This window comes from Enhydra lutris, unplaced genomic scaffold (genome assembly GCF_002288905.1).
Source record: "Enhydra lutris kenyoni isolate GAN:26980312 unplaced genomic scaffold, ASM228890v2 scaffoldscaffold2, whole genome shotgun sequence".
Lineage (NCBI taxonomy): Eukaryota > Metazoa > Chordata > Mammalia > Carnivora > Mustelidae > Enhydra > Enhydra lutris.
In genome coordinates, this window is record NW_019154086.1 from 52,487,897 (window position 1) to 52,506,947 (window position 19,051).

Below are 19,051 nucleotides of genomic sequence, written 5' to 3' on the forward strand. Positions count from 1 at the left end.
GCTCAGGTCATGATCCCAGAGTCCTGGGTTCGAGTCCCACATCAGGCTCCCTGCTCAGTGGGAAGCCTGCTTCTCCCACTCCCCCTGCTTGTGTTCCCTCTCTTGCTGTGTCTCTCTTTGTCAAAATAAATAAAATCTTTTAAAAAAATTATTGGCAACTTAAATTTATAGTGGCCTGACAATGCAGTGTCTCTGGGTATACATCAACTGAGAAGCCCAGAACCTTGATGGGAAAATGGTTTTCCACCCTATTAAGGGCTCTGTTGAGAGAAAAGTCTATAGAAAATTCTGTAGAAAGCAGAAACAAAAAATATATGGCTAGATTAGTGGGACGGAAAATGAATCCCCTTCTAGAAATGGTTCAAAGTGGTCCCACTACGTGTGGTGGGTCTCTCAAAGTTCCGCCATATCCCACCAAACCAACCTCTCCGAAGCTGAATACTTGCTTCTCTCATCTACTCACTCAGCAACCCGAACTACTCAAGCATCTTCTCCTCCCACATAATCACGAAAATAATAAAATGTACAACTGAGAAAAGTGACTCATTTTTTTTTCAGCTGAAGTCTGTTTCATCTTGCCTTCCTTATGTTCACCCATTCCCTAAGCAGGCAAATTATATTCTTTGGTCCTTCCCAAATATGATTTTAGAGTGAGCATTACCCCAACCTATAAATGAGATGTGTTTCCAAAGTTTGTTTTGCAAGTTAGCAGCTTGAAACCTAGAATATCATTTCCTGAAGAAATAAATTTGAAAAAGTGTTTAAGTTTTCCAGACCAAAAAAGTTTATTTAATCTCTATGTTATTTAGCTTTGGTTTAAAGGGACCCCCTTGCTCCCTTTAAAGTGACCTTTGGTTTAAAAGGACCCCCCTTCCCTAGTCATTGTGGATCCCTGCATGGATCATTCTTCTCTCTTCTTGATTCTCATAAGTATTCTTAAAGAGGAGACAGACTAAACTGAAGAACATTTCTCGCTCTCCAGAATCCCAAGGGAGAGCCCATTCCTTTTCAGCTCCATTCCCCAGAAGAATATTTTTGTGTGTGAGAGACATAAGTTAGATGTTGATAATGCAATGATTACCTGGCCATTTGTTTCTTCCTTCCCCTGTAGGAAAATGGACTAGTGTCTTTCCATTTGTTTACCAATTTGGGGGATAAATACAACAACATCAGACAGATGAATGCTTCCATAGTGCATATATAGGGACCAGAAAAAAAAAAATTAAACATGCATATTTTTTTCTAACTAGGAATTTAAAAGAGTGAAAAGAGAGGGACAGTGTGTACATGTATATATAGATATTTAGGTCAGATCATTAACAAAGATGAAGATACGAAAACTCACCAAGATTCCTGTGGGAGCAATACCAGAAGACACCAGTTTTAGGCATCAGGAAAGGGCTGATATTTAGCACTAGGCTTAGGAGGCAGATTAATGGGTGAAAAAGACTATAGCAATATATTTTAAATGGCTATCTCATCCTTAGCCCAGATCATAAGAAGTTCATAGCGTCAAGTATGGCTATCTTTCTGTCAATGTTGAAGTATCTCTCTACAAAATGGTGCCTGTTATTTGCTGAAGCAACCAGCTGGCACTACTTGGGTGAAATCCAAGTCTGTGTGGTCTTAGTTCTGTGAGATATCTATTAGGTGCCCAATTATAAACCATGCCAGAGTGAGCAGGTTCCATGATTGATCAGTGGGAACTGGGAGACTTTTGCCTTAGATCTAACCAAATTTTGCCATCACATACTACTCATTAGACACTGATATTTGTCCCTTTGCATAGGCTCCATTTACTCAACTTTTATTCAATGGGAGCCTAATGTGTGCAAAGCATTGAACTAGGGCTATCTATACATAGGCAATAAATAAAACATGATTACTACTTTAAAGGAGTTCCTGGTATAGTAAAAGGGATACACATTCATGTAAATGAATATTTATAATAAAGTCTGTTGAAAGTTGTAGCAGAAATGTATACTAATACAATATGGCAGAAAGGAGAGGATCATCATATCTGCCCAGAGGATGAGAGAGTCTCCACAAAGAAGAAAACCACTCCAGCCACGTTATGGAAATAAATTAGAAGTGTGTTATATAAAAAGAAGAGAAAGGAAGACATTACAGGCAAAAGGAACAGTGTTTAGAAAGAGAGAAAAGATGAAACAATATGGGCTTATTCCATGAAATTATACAATTGCAATAGAGTGTAGATGTGAAGAGTGGTAGATTTTGAAGTTCAACGAGATATGCAGGGACCAAAAATTTAACAGGTATTTTTTTTTTTTTTTTTTTTTTTATATCAGATTGAGGGCAATCCTAAAAGAAAATAAAAGTGAGGTGATGTGTTAGAAAGTGACTTCCTGGATACCACTCAGATATATTTGTCACAGAAGACCTCTCAAGGAAAGGCCAGAGAAGGAACATTCCTGGTAGAGGGAGTAATCCATGCAAAAACCTTGAAAAATTAATGTTGTATGATGAGTTTTAAAAACTAAAAGTCTAGTAGACCAAGAACATATTTTATAAGCCTTGGTGATAGTAGTTTGGTTTTGATTCTAAGTGGAATGGGAAGCTATCAAAAATGGTTGTTTTGGGGTGCCTGGGTGGCTCAGGGGGTTAAGCCTCTGCCTTCAGCTCAGGTCATGATCTTAGGGTCCTGGGATTGAGCCCCGCATCGGGCTTTCTACTTGGTGGGGAGCCTGCTTCCCCCTCTCTCTCTGCCTGCCTCTCTGCCTACTTATGATCTCCCTCTCTGTCAAATAAATAAATGAAATATTTTTTAAAAAATGGTTGTTCTTTGGTTTGTTTGTTTTTTTGTTTGTTTGTTTTCATTGTTTTTGAAGAGAGTGAGTGTATGACAGGGAGGGCAGGGCAGAGGGAGAGGAAATCTTTTTTTTTTAATGATTTTATTTATTTATTCGACACAGAAAGAAAGGGAGGGGAGAGAGCAAGCCAAGCAGGGGGAGCAGCCGACAGGGGAAGAAGCAGGCTCCCCACTGAGCAAAGAGCCTGATGTGGGGCTCCATCCCAGGACCTTGGGATCAGGGCCTAAGTGGAAGGCAGCCACTTAACTGACTGAGCCACCCAGGTGCCCTAAAGAGAGGATATCTTTTTTTTTTTTTTTTTTTTTTTTAGATTTCATTTATTTATTTGTCAGAGAGAGAGAGGGAGAGCGAGCGAGCACAGGCAGACAGAATGGCAGGCAGAGGCAGAGGGAGAAGCAGGCTCCCCGACGAGCAAGGAGCCCGACGTGGGACTCAATCCCACGACGCTGGGATCACGACCCGAGCCAAAGGCAGCCGCCCAACCAACGGAGCCACCCAGGCGTCCCAAGAGAGGATATCTTAAGCAGGCTCCACACCCAGCATGGAGCCAAGGAGGGCTTGATCTCAAGACCTTGAGATCATGACCTGAGCAAAAATCGAGTCAGACACTTAACCGACTGAGCCACCCAGGCAGTCTAAAAGCTATCAAAAGTTTTTAAGTGAGAGAGTCACATGATCTGATAGACTCTTTATAAAGAACCACTCTAGCTACTGAGGAGAGAACAATTGTAAGGGACTGAGGTTAAAAGGAAAGAGATTAGAAGGGAAAGCTATTGCATTTGAGTTTTTGTTTGTTTTATTTATTTATTTATTTATTTTTTTTTAAAGATTTTATTTATTTATTTGACAGACAGAGATCACAAGTAGGAGAGATGCAGGCAGGAGAGAGAGGAGGAAGCAGGCTCCCTGCCGAAGCAGAGAGCCTGATGCGGGACTCGATCCCAGGACCCCGGGATCATGACCTGAGCTGAAAGCAGAGGCTTTAACCACTGAGCCACCCAGGTGCCCCTGTTTGTTTGTTTTAAAGATTTTATTTACTAATTTTTGCAAGAGAGAAAGAGAGAACCTGAGTTGGGGGGAGGGGCAGAGGGAGAAGTAGACTCCCTGGTGAGTAGGGATCCAGATACAGAACTCAATCCCAGGACCCCAGGATCATGACCTAAGCTGAAGGCAGATGCCCAACCAACTAAGCCACCAGGATCGCAAAGCTATTGCATTTGTCTCCATGAGAGATGAATGGGTTAGCAATGACAGAGAAATTGGAGAAAAGTGGAGAGAGCCAAGACATATTTTTGAGGTAGAGAGTGAGGGAAAGGAAGAATGAAAGGGGCTTTTTACTTATAAAAACTGGAAAAAATAGGGGCATCTAATGATAAAAGAGAGATGGGAGAAATGAATTAGGATTCTGTTTCCATTTAAATGACTGGATGAGAAAGAAGAGATTTGGGGACAAGAAATGATGACTGATCTTTAACGTTTGTTGAAATTGGGGAACCTGTTGGCTGAAGGAAAAGATTTCTATGGGCCAATTAGATATAAAGCTCTAGACCCCATTAGGTAGGTTTGACTGAAAAGCCTAGAGAATTTGACACCCACTAGTCCATGCAGGTGTTGTGGGTATGAATTAGATTACTCATGGAGCTTCTGCTGTGAAAGAACATGCAGGAATAAGGACAAAAGCCTGGGTAACATCAACTTTTCAGTTTTCAGCAAGAGAGGAAAAAGCAGCTAAAACAGGGATTATGGAAGCCAAGAAAGTAAAGATATTCAAGAGAGAAGACATGTTGCATGGTTTCAGATGTCCCAGCAAGATCAGATAGTTCCACTTGTCTTTCCCAGAGTTTACTGAGACTTCTGTTCATATTTTATACTGCCTCAGAGTCTAATGCAGAGCTATGGAAGAGGAGATATCAAGATGTCAATCGATATGTTTCTTGAACTATGTTTCTTGAACTAGACACTGAATTTAATAACTTACCTTCAAAGAGTTTGTAACTAGTTGGGAGAAATCAGGTACATATAAATGCACATGGCCAATTCAGTGAAGCTCTGTTTAATGTATGTGGAAGAAACGGGACAGGTGGTATATGCTACTGAAGATCTAAGAGGGGAAGAAGTCACAGAGAACTGTGGTAGTCAGAAAGGCCATCAAAATGAGATAACTCTTGGTTCAGGACTCAGATTCAGTGGGACTGAAGTAGGCAGAAAGGGGACTTAGCAAGTAGTGGGAATGACAGTGAACAAAAGTACAGGGGAATGAATACTTAAAGTCATATTAAGTCAGGCTGGGACAGAATGCCAAAGTAGGGGATCAGCTTAGCTACAAAACATGTTATTTTGTAAGTTGGAAGGCCTTAGACACAACTTAGTCTTATATTCTTGTTTTGTATTAAAGGAGATGACAATCGAGAAAGATTAAATTTGTTTAGATCCACAAGCCTAATCAATGACAGAAGGAGTAGAAGGTAAGGCAAGAATAGGAGATTGGTTCCGGATTCTGAGGAGCCCTTAAAAATGATCATAATAAACAAATTGGAATTGACTCTGTAAACAAATACACCGTTGACATTTTGAGAAAAAGGGGAGTGAAATATAAGATTAACCAGCAGGCAGTGTGCAAAGTCAATGCCAAAAGCAAGGAATTTTGGTGACTATCCAGCCTTTCTCACCTGAGGCTTCTCATGTGAACCACAGAACATAAATAAAGGCCTTGAGTCATGATCTTCTCCATTCTTACAAGGATCTTGTGTTTCTAGTACCCGTCTAGATGCACAGGAAAGAGGTTAATTCATTATGTATAATCATGGGCCTTAGGGCTTGGTTGTCTTTTAGATTGCTGGCTGAAAAAGGCTGGCAGAAGAAGGAAAGGACAGATATGAGAGTTACCGCAAGTAGAATTTGGTAGCTGATATTTTGGCTTTTGTGAGGGAAGGAAGAATAATCAGTTATTCCCAGGTTATGAGCTGGGAAACTGGGAATGTGCTGTTATCTCTCAAAGACATTATCAAGAGTAGAGGAGTCAGAGCTCTAATCTAGGGAGAAGATAATTAGTTTAACATGAGACTTTCTGAGGCACTAAAAAAGAATAAAAAGAAAAAAATATTTCTAGTATCTGAAAATCTTGATTAAGGGAAAATTAAATTTTCTATTGGTTTTCCTATGGTTCTTATACTTTGGTTCTTTACGGATGGATTTTTACAATATACCCAAGTTCCGTCGAACAATATTGATAAAATATATTTAATAAGTTTCACTTTGTTCATGAGCCAGTTTCCAACGTTACTAATGATAACATAGAGTTAGAGAGGCCTGCAGAAAAACCCATAAGTATTGAAAGATATAGTCTTGTGTAAAATAGGACAATACCTTTGTATGACAAAATTGGCATTTCTAAGTCAAGAATCAGTAGTTTTGGGTGCCTGGGTGGCTCAGTCGTTAAGCATCTGCCTTGGGCTCAGGTCATGATCCCAGGGTCTCAGGATCAAGCCCAGCGTTAGGCTCCCTGCTTAGCGGAGACCCTGCTTCTCCCTCTCCTTCTGTTCCTCCCCCTGCACATGCTCTGGCTCTCTCTTGCTCACTCTCTCTCAAATAAATAAATAAAATCTTAAAAAAGAAAAAAAGTAGGAGAAAAGAATCAGTAGTGTCTTCACTACTACACAGCTCCTCACATAAGTGAGGATAAACCTGAATTTGGTCCTGAGTGTGCTTGAACATCCTTAAGTATACTAATGCCCAAACTTCCTAGATTCTTTCCTGAAGACGCATGTTCTTGGTCTTACTGTGGGCTTAATTGCATCTTCCAGCTGAAGTTCAGAAGCCATCTGAAGTCGGAGCCATCTGTGGTCATTAAAGTTCCCATGACAGTTTTTACTAAAGGGTTATGGCCCAATTCCAAACTGAGTAATTCTGTTTTATAGCTCCTCCTCCCTTTTCAATTATAGTAATCTTCATTTCCTTCCTTTATCCTGGTTTCACCCCAGAGGTGTAAGGCATGAACTTCAAGATGGAAGAAAGAATATGCAAGAAACTAAGTCTTCGTGTTTTCTATACAGCTCTCAGTATGGAGCACAAATCTGGCTGAGTTATCAAAAGCTATCTCCCCAGTGTCTTTCAATCAAAGGCAATCAAAGCCATGAGGAACACTGAATTTATATTAGCATGAAAGACTTATTCAAATGAATACTAAATACCAACCTGATTTCTCCAGAGTAGCTTTCCCAGGTGATCTGAGTAAACAAGTCCTTGAAAGGCAAGGTGAAGGGAAGATTGCAAAAGGTACTCTTCAGAACAAAATACGTTTGAACAAACCAAACCCCCACGTCGGATCCAACTAAAGAAAAAGCGACTTTTTTTTTTTTAATGAGATGATATCATGCTCTCCTTCCTTTTGAAAATCTCAGAAGTTTTTAGAAACAATCCAATAAAATTTTGGAAGAAAAAATTCTCCAAATGCCTGGGTAAAGATGAAATGGGGTAAGTTGACGATGGGTCACTTATAAAGTCTCACAATTACTTTACATCTCTCAAATAAAATTACACCTTGTTAAAAGTGATTTTATTAAAGAGAAAGGACCTTCAATGCAATGTTCACCAAATCATACCCAATGCCTATTGCCCTTCCCCTGCTAGAACCCTACATGCGAGAGTCTGGATAGCCAAATCGAGCTGCCCTCAATAGGACATGTACCTAGAAATTTAACTGCAAGTTGATTATTAGAAATTGAGAATTTTCTTCTTAAAGAAATCCTGTTTTGATTGGCGGGGTGGGGAGGTAAATAATGGAGACAATTTCCTCTACTGGAGTTTAGATGGAACTGTGGAAGGCATCTTTGGAATAGCTGTTAGGAACCTGGTTTGGTAATTAGGAGATTTTACTTCTCATCTTATACCTCAAGCAGGTAAGTTGGTTTCTGAACCAAAACAAAGACTGAGAAGAGGATTTGCATTCTAACAGCTCCTACTCTAGGCCAGTTCCTAGACCAGTTGTGCTACTGGATTCTGAATCCATTTAGATTTAGATTCTGAAGCAGCCAATTTTTGCTTAACCTTTGGAGATCATTTAATTAATTTATTTTTTATTTTCCTCATCTAGTTCTTTTATACAGTCATTAATGGAATGATCTTAGGGTCTTTCAAATTCTCATTTAAAAATAACATTTTCTGAATAGTTATTGGAACTGAGATTATAAATAATGGATGTAAGGCTAATTACCAAAATTCTACATTTAGAGCAAACTGGTGCATATGGAGACAACAGCTCAATATTTTAGAAAGTGCCAATTTGCTAAAAATAGATAAATATGATGATTATTGCTGGAATTAATTCAAGGACATTCAAAATGAGATGACTAATATCAAGGGGTAGCATTTCTCTGATATAAATCCAAGGGAGATGTTTTATACCCATTATTGCCCAATCCTTTTGCAGAAATGGATCCCAAAAACTAAAAAATAAAAACTAGAGCAAAGCTACCCTACATGAAATTAGCAAGAAACATTGTAACTAGTATTCCTCTTAGACAGGTAGTATCTGCCAGAGTTCAGCTCCAGGAAGACCTTGAAAACCCAGCGCTTATCAATTCCAGGTGTGAAGATTTGCCCTAAACTTTCTTTTTTATGGGATCAGTTGTTTGTGTGATTACTGCTTCCTTTTTGAATCGTCAGGGTGATAACCCTACCAATACTAGGAATACACAATACAGGACAAATTAAAAGCAACCAATGGGAAAAATTAGTGTCCACCACATCTGAGGTAAGTGCCTCCTGATCTGGTTAGCTACCCTATTATACACATATACATATATATACAGGAGACTCCTTCTCAGCCAATTTACTCTCTTACTAAATTCACAGGTGTGGGCCTCCAGAAATTGTGTCTGGAGTTCGACTTGGCCCTTCCGCCCATCAGAGATCATTGGTCTACTGGTAACTAGCTGATCCAAGAAGGACCAATCAGATTCATTCATTCTAGTTCTTTCTCTGTATCCTCTCTCTCTTTGAATATGAACAGATGATACACACACACACACACGCGCCTGCGCGCACACACACACACTCACACACATATATTTATCTCTCATTTAGAATTTTGAATTGTGAGATACAAAAGCTAAGGTTATTAGTAACTGAGTCTTTTAAATTCAGGTCTCCAGAAATAAAGTCTATGAATTCCTCTCTTGAGGTTCCCACTTTGACTCTGGTTTCTATAAGCTTGGCTATTCAACTTCTTAACTTTGTGTGATACCTAGTTTCCCCTTGAGAGGTTCCTTTTATAGACTTAAAGTTGGTTTCCATTACTTATACCCCATCAAAGTACACATAAATAATAGAAGTGTGTGTGTGTGTGTGTGTGTGTGTGTGTGTGTAGAGAGAGAGAGGGAAACAGAGAGACAGACCGAGAGACAGAGACAGAGAGAGAGAAGTGGTGAGAGTGAGGGATTAAGGAGTGATACTGACCCTTAATAAACTCTAAACATAATCAAATATATGATTGTTTTCTCTGGACACCAGCTTATTTTGAAATTTCTAGTTAATATGCCTTTCTATTAAACTCTATATGAGCCTGACATATGAAAGATTTTCCAAAAGAAACGTGATATTAATTTTCCTGTTAGACTTTTACTTCTAGGATAAACAGAATCTCCTGGACAAACTTGATCCAATTACTACACTTTAAAATATTTTCAAATATTATCCATATATTAAAAATCAAATTATTTAGGTTGCAAAATTCTACTGTCTATATGAGACTTTGATAAATTTGTTTTTATTAAATTGGTAGTTTATGTCTATCAATCAGGGACACAGGAGAACTGAAATGTCCTTTGTAGAGATCCTGAGAGTTTAGAAGATTATGTATGGCATTAGAGTTGGGTTGGAAAAGGTTCAGGATTGCATATCACTTCTTCTGATCAAGGTTAACTCTTGATGCATTGAGGAACCTTTAAGTTGTATCAAGATGGTGCTCAGGTGATAATCTTTGAACGCTGCTTTCCACCAATCAGGGTTCATCCCCATTGTCAGTCGCTCCCAACCAGCCCCACATTCCTATTCTTCTGCCTGACTGGGCCCTCTTGTGATGAATGTGAGCACAGCATGCCTGGTAATCTGAGTGCTGAGAACCTGCTTTAGAAGTGAGGTGGGGGTGGGGATGAGGATGGGGGAGAAGCAGCCAGTTCAGCAAATGCAGAAGAGAAGAAATCTAAATGGAAGTAAAGACTAAAACAGAAAAAGATAAAAAGGAAAATAGTGGAGATTTCTAAATGCATTTGAGCTGACCCTTGGGGTTGAATGACAGTTTGAACATTGGCTTATTTAAATTCTGCCACTAAAGTTTTTCAAGGAAATGATAAAGATATACTATGCTCCCATCCATTAGCTTGGTTACTATTTACTCTGTAGAGAATAAGGAGAGGTGGGAATGTGAATATATATATAAAATACACATATATATGTATTTTATACAGAAAGCGAGGGTACTTCTTTACATAGAACCATGAACACTTTGGGCTTCAGTATGTGGAATTCCTCAGTTAATAATATCTTACACTTGAAAAACACATTGTTTGCAAAACACTTTTATTTTTTTCACTTTATTTGAGACTTACACCAACCTAGTAGAAAAGGCAAGTCAAAATATGGAGTGTTCTTTTTATGGATGGATAAACTGAGGCTCAGAAAGATTAATTTACTTACCCAAGGTCACACGACAAGCAATTGGCAGAGCCAGGTCTAGAACTCTGGGGAAGGGTTTATTTCACTACAAAGACATGAAACAGGACATTAAACAAAGAACATCTAAAAGAATAAGATCTGTAAATAATTAAGGATAAGAAATCTGGAGGGTCACACTCCCATACTATAACCAGAACTCTCTGCAAGTGTGGCACTCTGATCTCAGCAGACAGGAAAGGGAATTCTAACTTTGACCACAACCATCTTGTGAGGAGGTCCAATGGAATTGAGTATGCATTTACACAAAGCCAGCTTTGAATAAGCTCACAGGAATAGTTTGCTTCCAAAACATCTTCCCTAATGGCCCATTATCCATTATGATGATCTCTCCCTTCCTACTTTTTTTTTTTAAGATTTTATTTAATTTTTTATTTTAGAGAGAGAGAGAAAAAGAGAGAGAGAGCACAAACGAGCAGGGGCAGGGGCAGAGGGAGAAAGAAAGAAGCAAACTCCCTGATGAGTGGGAAGCCCTAACCTGGGCTCAGTCTCAGGACCCTGAGATCATGACCTGAGCTGAAACCAAGAGTCGGAAGTTCAATCAGCTGAGCCACCCAGGTGCCCCTTCTCCTTTCCTACTTTTATTCCTTCAGTGAACATTTTTTATTGAGAAGCTACTATGTGCTAGACATAGCTTAAAGTATCAATTTTGTCTAAAACACCTCTTTGGAAAGTTGGTAGGAGCCCTCTTTTTCTTTTTTTTTTTTAAAGTTCTCTTTTCATAGCCTCATGCCTCAAACACTAGCATGGGCTGGTATTACATAATCAGAAAACTCTCCCTGGACCTGAGAAGGGAAAAAAAGAAAAACTCAAAGAAAGAGATTGAAAGAGATTGAGAACAATGAGCAAGATATGGAATAAAGGTGTGGAGATGAGAAAACATTACCCAACTTTAGTGGTTGAAGACAAACTTAACCTATAAACCATTTTGTCTTACTGCTCTTCTCAAGGCCATGCCAACTCAGTCAGAGAAAATAGACCACGTAGAGTCTGGCAAAGAGCATTTTCATGGAGAGCTGTGGTTGCAATTTGCCCTATATTAACCACAATAGGCCCACTTCAGAATCCAAATCCCTTCAGTCCATTCAAATGTAAGAAAGATAAAGTTGATCTGATTCTCATTCATGTAACAGACATTTGAGGGGCTACTTACCATTCAACCTCCTTTTACCTCTATGAGAAATTTCCCTTTGTGGAATAGTAATTGGATGCTTCAGTGGGAAGGAAAGAAACCCAAGTGAAGGTAAAATTGATTCCTGAGCACAGACCCCAAGGCACAAGCCAACACTTCATGTATTTTTGGAAGTTTGTTTATCAATGAGGTAAATCAACTAAGTATCGAGAGATTGAGTTAAATTCTATTTGGAAGGGTTGTGGAGCAAAGCACCACGTGTAAGCACTGTGGGGTCTTAAAGGAAGGGCATCAGAAGCCCAAGACTTGTAACCATGTGTCTAACCTGGCACTCTGCTAACCTCAGAGTTATTTTCCAGCCATATACTCTGTCATGTGGGCAGAGTATACAGTATGAGCAAAAGCAACAAGGCCTGAAATACAGATGTGGTATCATCAGGTTGGAGGAGCGGGTATTTGAGGATGGGACTGGAAAAGTAGGCAAGACTAGATCATCTCATCGATGGCAAGAACTTTGTATTTTAGCTTATAGTTAACAGGGGACTACTGTGGATTTTAACAAGGAAAATAATATGACCAGATTTGCATTAGGTAAAGGTAAGTGTGGTGTTCTATACAAGGAGAATTGGAGAGCGAGGTGGAGATAGGAAGTCCAAGCAAGAAGCTACTGCCTTGGTCCAGATGAGAGGTAACAAAAGTTGGAACCAGGTTATTTGTGATGGAGTTGAAAGCAGAGGATGGATTCAAAAGCTTTTTTTTTTTTTTTTTTTTAACCTAGAATCAAAAAGTTTAGTATCTAGATGTGAGGAAGGAAAGCAAGGACTGCCTTTAGATTACTCCCAGGTCTCTAGAGCTTGGAAGCTGGATAGGTGGTGTTATAGTATAAGGGTTGGAATTGGAGGAAGACTAAATGGTACCACACAAAAGACACTGAGTCTGGTTTTGTACCTAAGGAGTTCGGTGTCTCTGAAATACCTAGACCTAGTGATATCCATGGATCAGCCACCAAGGGAAGATACCTAGTCTACAGGTTGGGGAATCACCCTGGTGGTTAAAACTTCCAACATGGATGAGACCACCTAGAATTAATGTGTTGAATGAGAAAAGAAGAGGCTCAAGATCATTAACGAGAAAAAATTGATATTTGAGAGGAAGAGAAAGAAAAAGTCACAAGGGAGACTGAGAAAAGCTTATCTGTGAGGGAGGAGACCCAAGGCAGCTCTCATGGGAGCCAAGGGAAGAATTTCAGGAAGAGGAACGGACCACAACACAAAATGCCAAACAGATATCAAGGACTCCCAGCACAGTGCTCTTCCCAGCACCTCAGAGAATGTTAAGCAGACTTCAATACAGGGGTGCAGAGGCAATCCAAATGCACTTCAGAAATTCAGAAGGCAGAACTGCCCGCAATCGCTTTCTTGATTGATAACAGACATGCTTGGATGCCGGAATGCCTCTAATAGCTAACAGATTAATTAATTAATTAATTAGATGCTGTATCTTCTCTTGAGATGACCTGCATATGCACATCCTTTGAAATGTTCCTTTCATATCAGAGGATGATTTTAGACTTGTCTTACTCTATCAATGAAAATAGGGGGCCATTTGGTTAATATATATGCACTCCTGTTGACTGGAAGACACCCCCGCCTTCTTTATGGGGTCAGGTAAAACTGAAGTATGTGGACTAATCAGCCCCAGGCAATGCACTGACAATTTCACCATGATGGAGGCAAAGGAGACCCAAGCTACTCTCCTTCTCAGTGAACTGGAGCTCGGCCCTTCCCTTTCGTGTAAAACATGAAAGGAAGTTTCTGTAGTTTTGCCAACTCAGCAAGAGAGAAAATTAACCCTACATTTTCTTATCCCCTTTGCCTCAGCCTGGGTGTTGGGGGTGGGGGGTGGGTGGGGGTTGCACACTGACAGCAGGAGGGAGCTGGGCTCATTGTGTATGCACCCTGGCATGGTTTAGAAGGAATTACAGTCACCAGATATGAACTCATTTCTAGATTTACCATGAATTTTCTAAGGTTCTCTGCAAGTCCAAATAATTTGGCAGGGGAAAAAAAAGCCCTTAAATGATTTTTTTCTTCTGTTTAAATTTGGAAATGTGTCATAGAAATCACCATTAAAAAAACCAAAATACAGTTTCAATTATATTAAGTAGAATGCCTCTATTTAATTAATTCACTTAGTCCCTGGGTGACACTGGGTGTGGCTCAGGGAGATTTAGGAGGAATCCAATTTATCACTAGGAGGAATCATCTGCACCGGGCAGCAAGGCGGCATCCTTCCACACCTTTCCAGCACTGCAAGGGAAAAGGCGCAGTGAGGCTGGAATTCCAAACCACAGATCACACTCTCTGATGAGAATTATTTATTTTATGAGGAAAAAAGCAGATGTTGGTGGGGTTGAGAAGTGGGGGATGAAGGGGCTCCTTGCTTGCACTGCTATTCTTTCCACTTCGATTACAATTTAAAATCCTTATCTTTAAACAAAGGAAACACCTCAGCGTTCTGGCTTTGTGGACACAGATCACATCTTGCAAGTTTTTCATCATCTGCAATACGCATGGTAATTAAGCTATTTAAAGTTAGCCCCAAGATATTTGAAAATCAGAAACCAATACAATCTCAGGGATTCTTTTATTTTATTTCCCCTTTGCCCACTCTTTTACCATGTTCTCATCGCCACCCCACTTGCATTCTCTCCTTCCTGCTATAATAATCCATAGTGGTAATTAATGGCTAATAAAGATCATTAACGCTTTCTTCTCACCCACTGGCCATGTATTACCACTCAGAAATCCAAGCAAGACTGCTTTTTTATGCCGCTCAAGTGGAAGAGGAAGGAAGTGCAGTCCCTCCAGCCCCCTCCCACGTCTCTGCTGGATTTCATGGGTGTGGCAGAGTTTAGACCTTTGCAGGTTTTTGCCCTTGTTTTATTCCCCGCTAAGGACTAGGATGATGAATAGATGGCAGAAGGATAAACACAACCGGGTTCTGCCCTGAACGATAGAGGATCATTTCACCCACAAGCAGGAAACCTGTGTGAGACTTAAGTACTCACACTATATAAATGCCAGTCGGTGTAGTGTGGAGCCCACGCCCTGAACACACCATTTCCTTCTGTCTGATTTAATGCTATCCTAAATCCTGACTTACGTGAATGAGACACAAGAGTACTCAATAGGGCACATGGCCATTTCACACAGAAGTACGCATGTATCAAATGCATGCGCAAATATGACCATTTCCATACCTTTCATTTAGTTCTCTTGAATATGATTTATGCGAAACCACATGCGGGCATGTGGGATCTGTGCAGAGTACATGCATGACTGTTGTACATGAAGTATGCGAATGCTCTGCACATTCACATGTGAATTGCTACAACTCCCTAAACACAATTTCAGCTGTATCACTTTGCACATCACCGTGAACGCTTGGGGCTGTTAGTGAGATAGAACCCAAGCGAAGGCAGCTGTCCCCCTTTTGGGGAAGGGAATTCTTTTAGCTTCAATTACCTTTCTAAAATTATGCTTGGTTTCTTTTGTTGGAGGGGGTGTGTGTATACTTATATGTGTCTACATGGGGTGGCAAAAAGTTGTAAACCGGCATAGTTTTCTATCCAAAATTAAACCTTTTTTAATGAATAGCATTGGCTTCCTTAGGGCTCCGCCTTCCTAAATTTTATTTCCTCGGCTCACCAGTGGGGTAACCTCAGAACGTCTCCTTGACAGTGTGCTTAACCCAGCCACCTGTATCCATTGCATTTATGGATTAGAATGGAGGAAGACAAGGAAAGAAAATGTCCTGGTTTGAGAAATGAGCCCGTGGAAGCATCAATCTCTGGAACCCTACAGCAGTTTAGGGAAGTGGTACACGTAAAACCCACATGCTTTTTTTCAAACACCCCCTACACACACCACACACAAAACCCTGGGGTGTCTGCTGCTTTGAAAATTTTATTTATTTGTTTATTTATTTTAACTTATTTTTTTTTTCTCATGCCTCTCCATCCCTTGCACCCACTGCTCTGGTACTCTGCTTCTGCTTCCCTTCCCCTTCCTCTCCTTTTTCATCTCATCACCACCCACCCCTCCTTCCAGGGCGATGGCTAAATGTGCAAAGCTGGCAGGCTGTTTCTTCTGCGCTCCCCTCCACCCCCTTCGGATTCAGCGAATGTATTACAAATTGCCCAATATCCAATACCTGCACAGGAATAATGCCCAAATCCTATCTCTTGCACCCCACCCCTAAGGCAATCAATCTGCAAAGGGCTTTTTTTGACCAAGACCTGCCTCCCCTCCCACGAGTATGCACACACAGGCGCACACACACTCACCCACATCTCACACCCATTTTTCTCTTTAACCTTCGCCAAAATCACTCAAACATGTTCCAATAAATGTTTGAAAGCTTCCTTTGGAGAATGCCAGGGCACTGTCGGTTGCTGCAGAATACTGAACTCGTCATTCCTCCCCACCCTCAGCCCAATCAAGTTTCTAAAATGTCTTTCAAGAAATAAGTGAGCAATTTGAAATAGAAGAGAAACCTGGGTAGTGGGGGAGGGAGGGAGGGACGCGGATTCTCGGTAAGCTTCTATGTGTCCCTCTTCTGATGAAAATGAGTCACCATGCTTATTATCCAAAATGTTAGCCCATCTCCGGTCACTGACAATCCCGGGAAAGGTGCAAGGGTAGGGAGAAGGGAAAAGACCTGATTTCCAACAGGTAATACTCGGCTCGTTTTTCCCATCCCATCGGAACCCAAAGCTCCTAGGGGCGTGGTCCACCCTCTCCTCCGACCAGCTGGTGCACAATCGGCTACGATCTTGGGAAGGGGATTTTCCCCCTCCACACGGCCAATTTCTCCCCCAGCCCCAGTTGTCTTTAAAATCTACTTTAAAAAAAAAAAAAATCTTCCAAATCAGTTTCATTCATTCATTGAAAAATAAATAAATAAATCCTCACATGTTTTTCCATTAATACCTGCGCCCATTTAAAGCTCATGCATGTACGAAATAAGGCTTCTTCCGCAGCACATGTGAGAAAATTGTACGACAGAACAAGCAACACTCATTACTGAATATGATTCCTTCAACCCCGCTTTTTGCAAAGAATTTAAAGGATTGCCTCCCCATCTTGTAGGTAGAGTCCACATCTTTTCCCCACACCCCTTTCTGTACCCACACCCGCAAAACCAGACAGCTAAAACGCTAAGCATTCACTAAGAACCCCCCAAATCTTATTTCTAGCCAAACAGGCATATTTTTTTCCCCTAACCTCATCCTAGTTAGTAGCAGCGTTCCCAAACCAGAGCATGAAAGACAGAATGGAATAAAAGCTGGGATGCAACCATCAGTTACCATATGCTAAGGAAACGCGAGCACCATGGGCAGAGCAGAAGCAGTTAAAATATTTTTCTTTCTGCCTTTACAGGGAAATATTGTAGTCTGGTAATTTCACAACAGCAAGAAGTAAAAATCTTTAGCTCTACCTGTTTGGTTCTTCTCATACAGCACAGCATGGTTGTATCGTCCCTTGCCTTCTTCCTGCCTTCTCTCCTTCCTCCTCTCTCTTTCTTATTCCCCCCCTCTCCACCTCTTTTCTGCTCGCTTGCTCACTCGCTCTCTCGCGCTAGCGCGCTCTCCCTCTCCCTCCCTCCCTCTCTCTCTCTCCCTCACACACACCAGGGCAGTTAGCAGCAACTGTAAGGTCCACAGCTACTGCTCATCGCACATGCTCGCTCGCTCTCGCTCCCTCTCCCTCTCTCGGGCTCTCTCCTCTTCCCTCTCTACCCCTCTTTTCTCCCCCTTTGCCCCCCGTCTGTCTTTTTCTTCCCTTTCTCTTTCTCAGAATTGTTCACTAGCTTTCAATGACTAATCATTTCCCCAGCCCCCACCCCTATTCTAAACAGTCACCCCCTCCCAGTCCCCTGCCAGCCTCATGAATATTTAAATATCTCCAATCTGGACCCAATTACCCACCGACTTTCCCACTGCATTGAGAAGATGGTGGGGTGGGGGTAGAGACGGATATTCCAGCCAGTTCAGGAGATTGGATGGAATGTGTTTTAGGGAAGAGGGGCTTGAGGAAAGCTTGTATTTCTTTACTAACTCTTCTCTTTTCTGATAATATAAGAGCAAAGGACACCGTAGTCAGACCTGTACCAATATAAGTTATATTTGCTATTTAGATTTTATGTGCATTTAATAATTGTGAAGGTTATGTTGTCTCAAAAAAATGAAGTAATATGTAAATAGACACTTATGTATACTGTTCTCAGTCTTCATATAATCTAAAACACATATATATAAGCTTAAATATGCACAAAAAACATATCTCATATATGCTCAAATATCCTTGAGAAATCCACATGAATATGTAGCATTTTAAACATTTGAAGCACGTAAGGTAAGAAAATGATAATTAATGTTTAGAGTCAGCATTCATATCTAAAATCACATGGTGGTTTTTAATGCACTCACACCTGTTTGAAAATTGGGGTTTCTTCTAATTTTACTTAAAAAGTGCAACACATTTGAAAAATAAGTCTGTGATACTAATGGCACCCAAAATGATATTTTATAGTTTGGCCAAGAAGAATAAAAGTAGGGGTGCTTGGGTGGATCAGTCGGTTAAGCCTCTGCCTTCAGCTCGGGTCATGAGTCCAGGGTCCTGGGATAGCCCCATGTCTTCAGGTTCCCTGTTCACTGGGAAGTCTGCTTCTTCCTCTCCCTCTGCTGCTCCCCCTTGGCCTGTGCTCTGTCTCTCCCTTTCTTTCTCTCTTTCAAATAGATAAATAAAATCCTTAAAAAGTTTAAAAACTTAATTGTTATAAGAAGAAACCATATAATGTGATATCTATGTCTTCAATTCCTTCTATGCTCTTTCATAATTTGAGTAAAGGAAAATATTTTAAGAAAAAGTGTATATAAAATGATTTTTAGATGTATGGTACTGTGTGATCTTGAGAATGTTAATGACCCTCTCTGACCTAATTTTCTAATCTGTCAGATAGGGATTATAATGCCAACAAGTTGTGAGGACCAAGTAATATAATGTATGTAAAGCATATATTAGAATGGAGCCATTCTTACTACATACTAGCTTTACCTCTGAGACTGTACTTTTCTGAAATTTTGATGGCATTTTAAAGTAAATATCTCAAAGAACTTACCAAACTATTTCTTGTTGCCCATTAGTGACAGCATCCCCAATTAAACACCTCACATTCTTTCTAGTCTCTCCTAGACACAAGCCTAGTTAATAGGTGTCAACCAGACAGCTTATTATCACACATATTATCAGGATCACTGAGCTTAATAGGTGCTTAATACATTTTAACAAAA

At 40.4% G+C, this 19,051-nt stretch overlaps 1 protein-coding gene across 1 annotated transcript in view; it reads right to left on the bottom strand.

The window, feature by feature from the left end:
• The window catches only part of LOC111150771 (growth associated protein 43), a 100,331-nt gene extending 83,035 nt beyond the window's left edge, over positions 1–17,296 (bottom strand). Inside the window, exon 1 of the mRNA XM_022508367.1 lies at positions 17,197–17,296. Coding sequence (XP_022364075.1) covers positions 17,197–17,226 — 30 coding nt within the window. The 5' untranslated portion in view covers positions 17,227–17,296. The remainder of the gene's footprint in view (positions 1–17,196) is intronic.
• Positions 17,297–19,051: the final 1,755 nt, after the last annotated feature.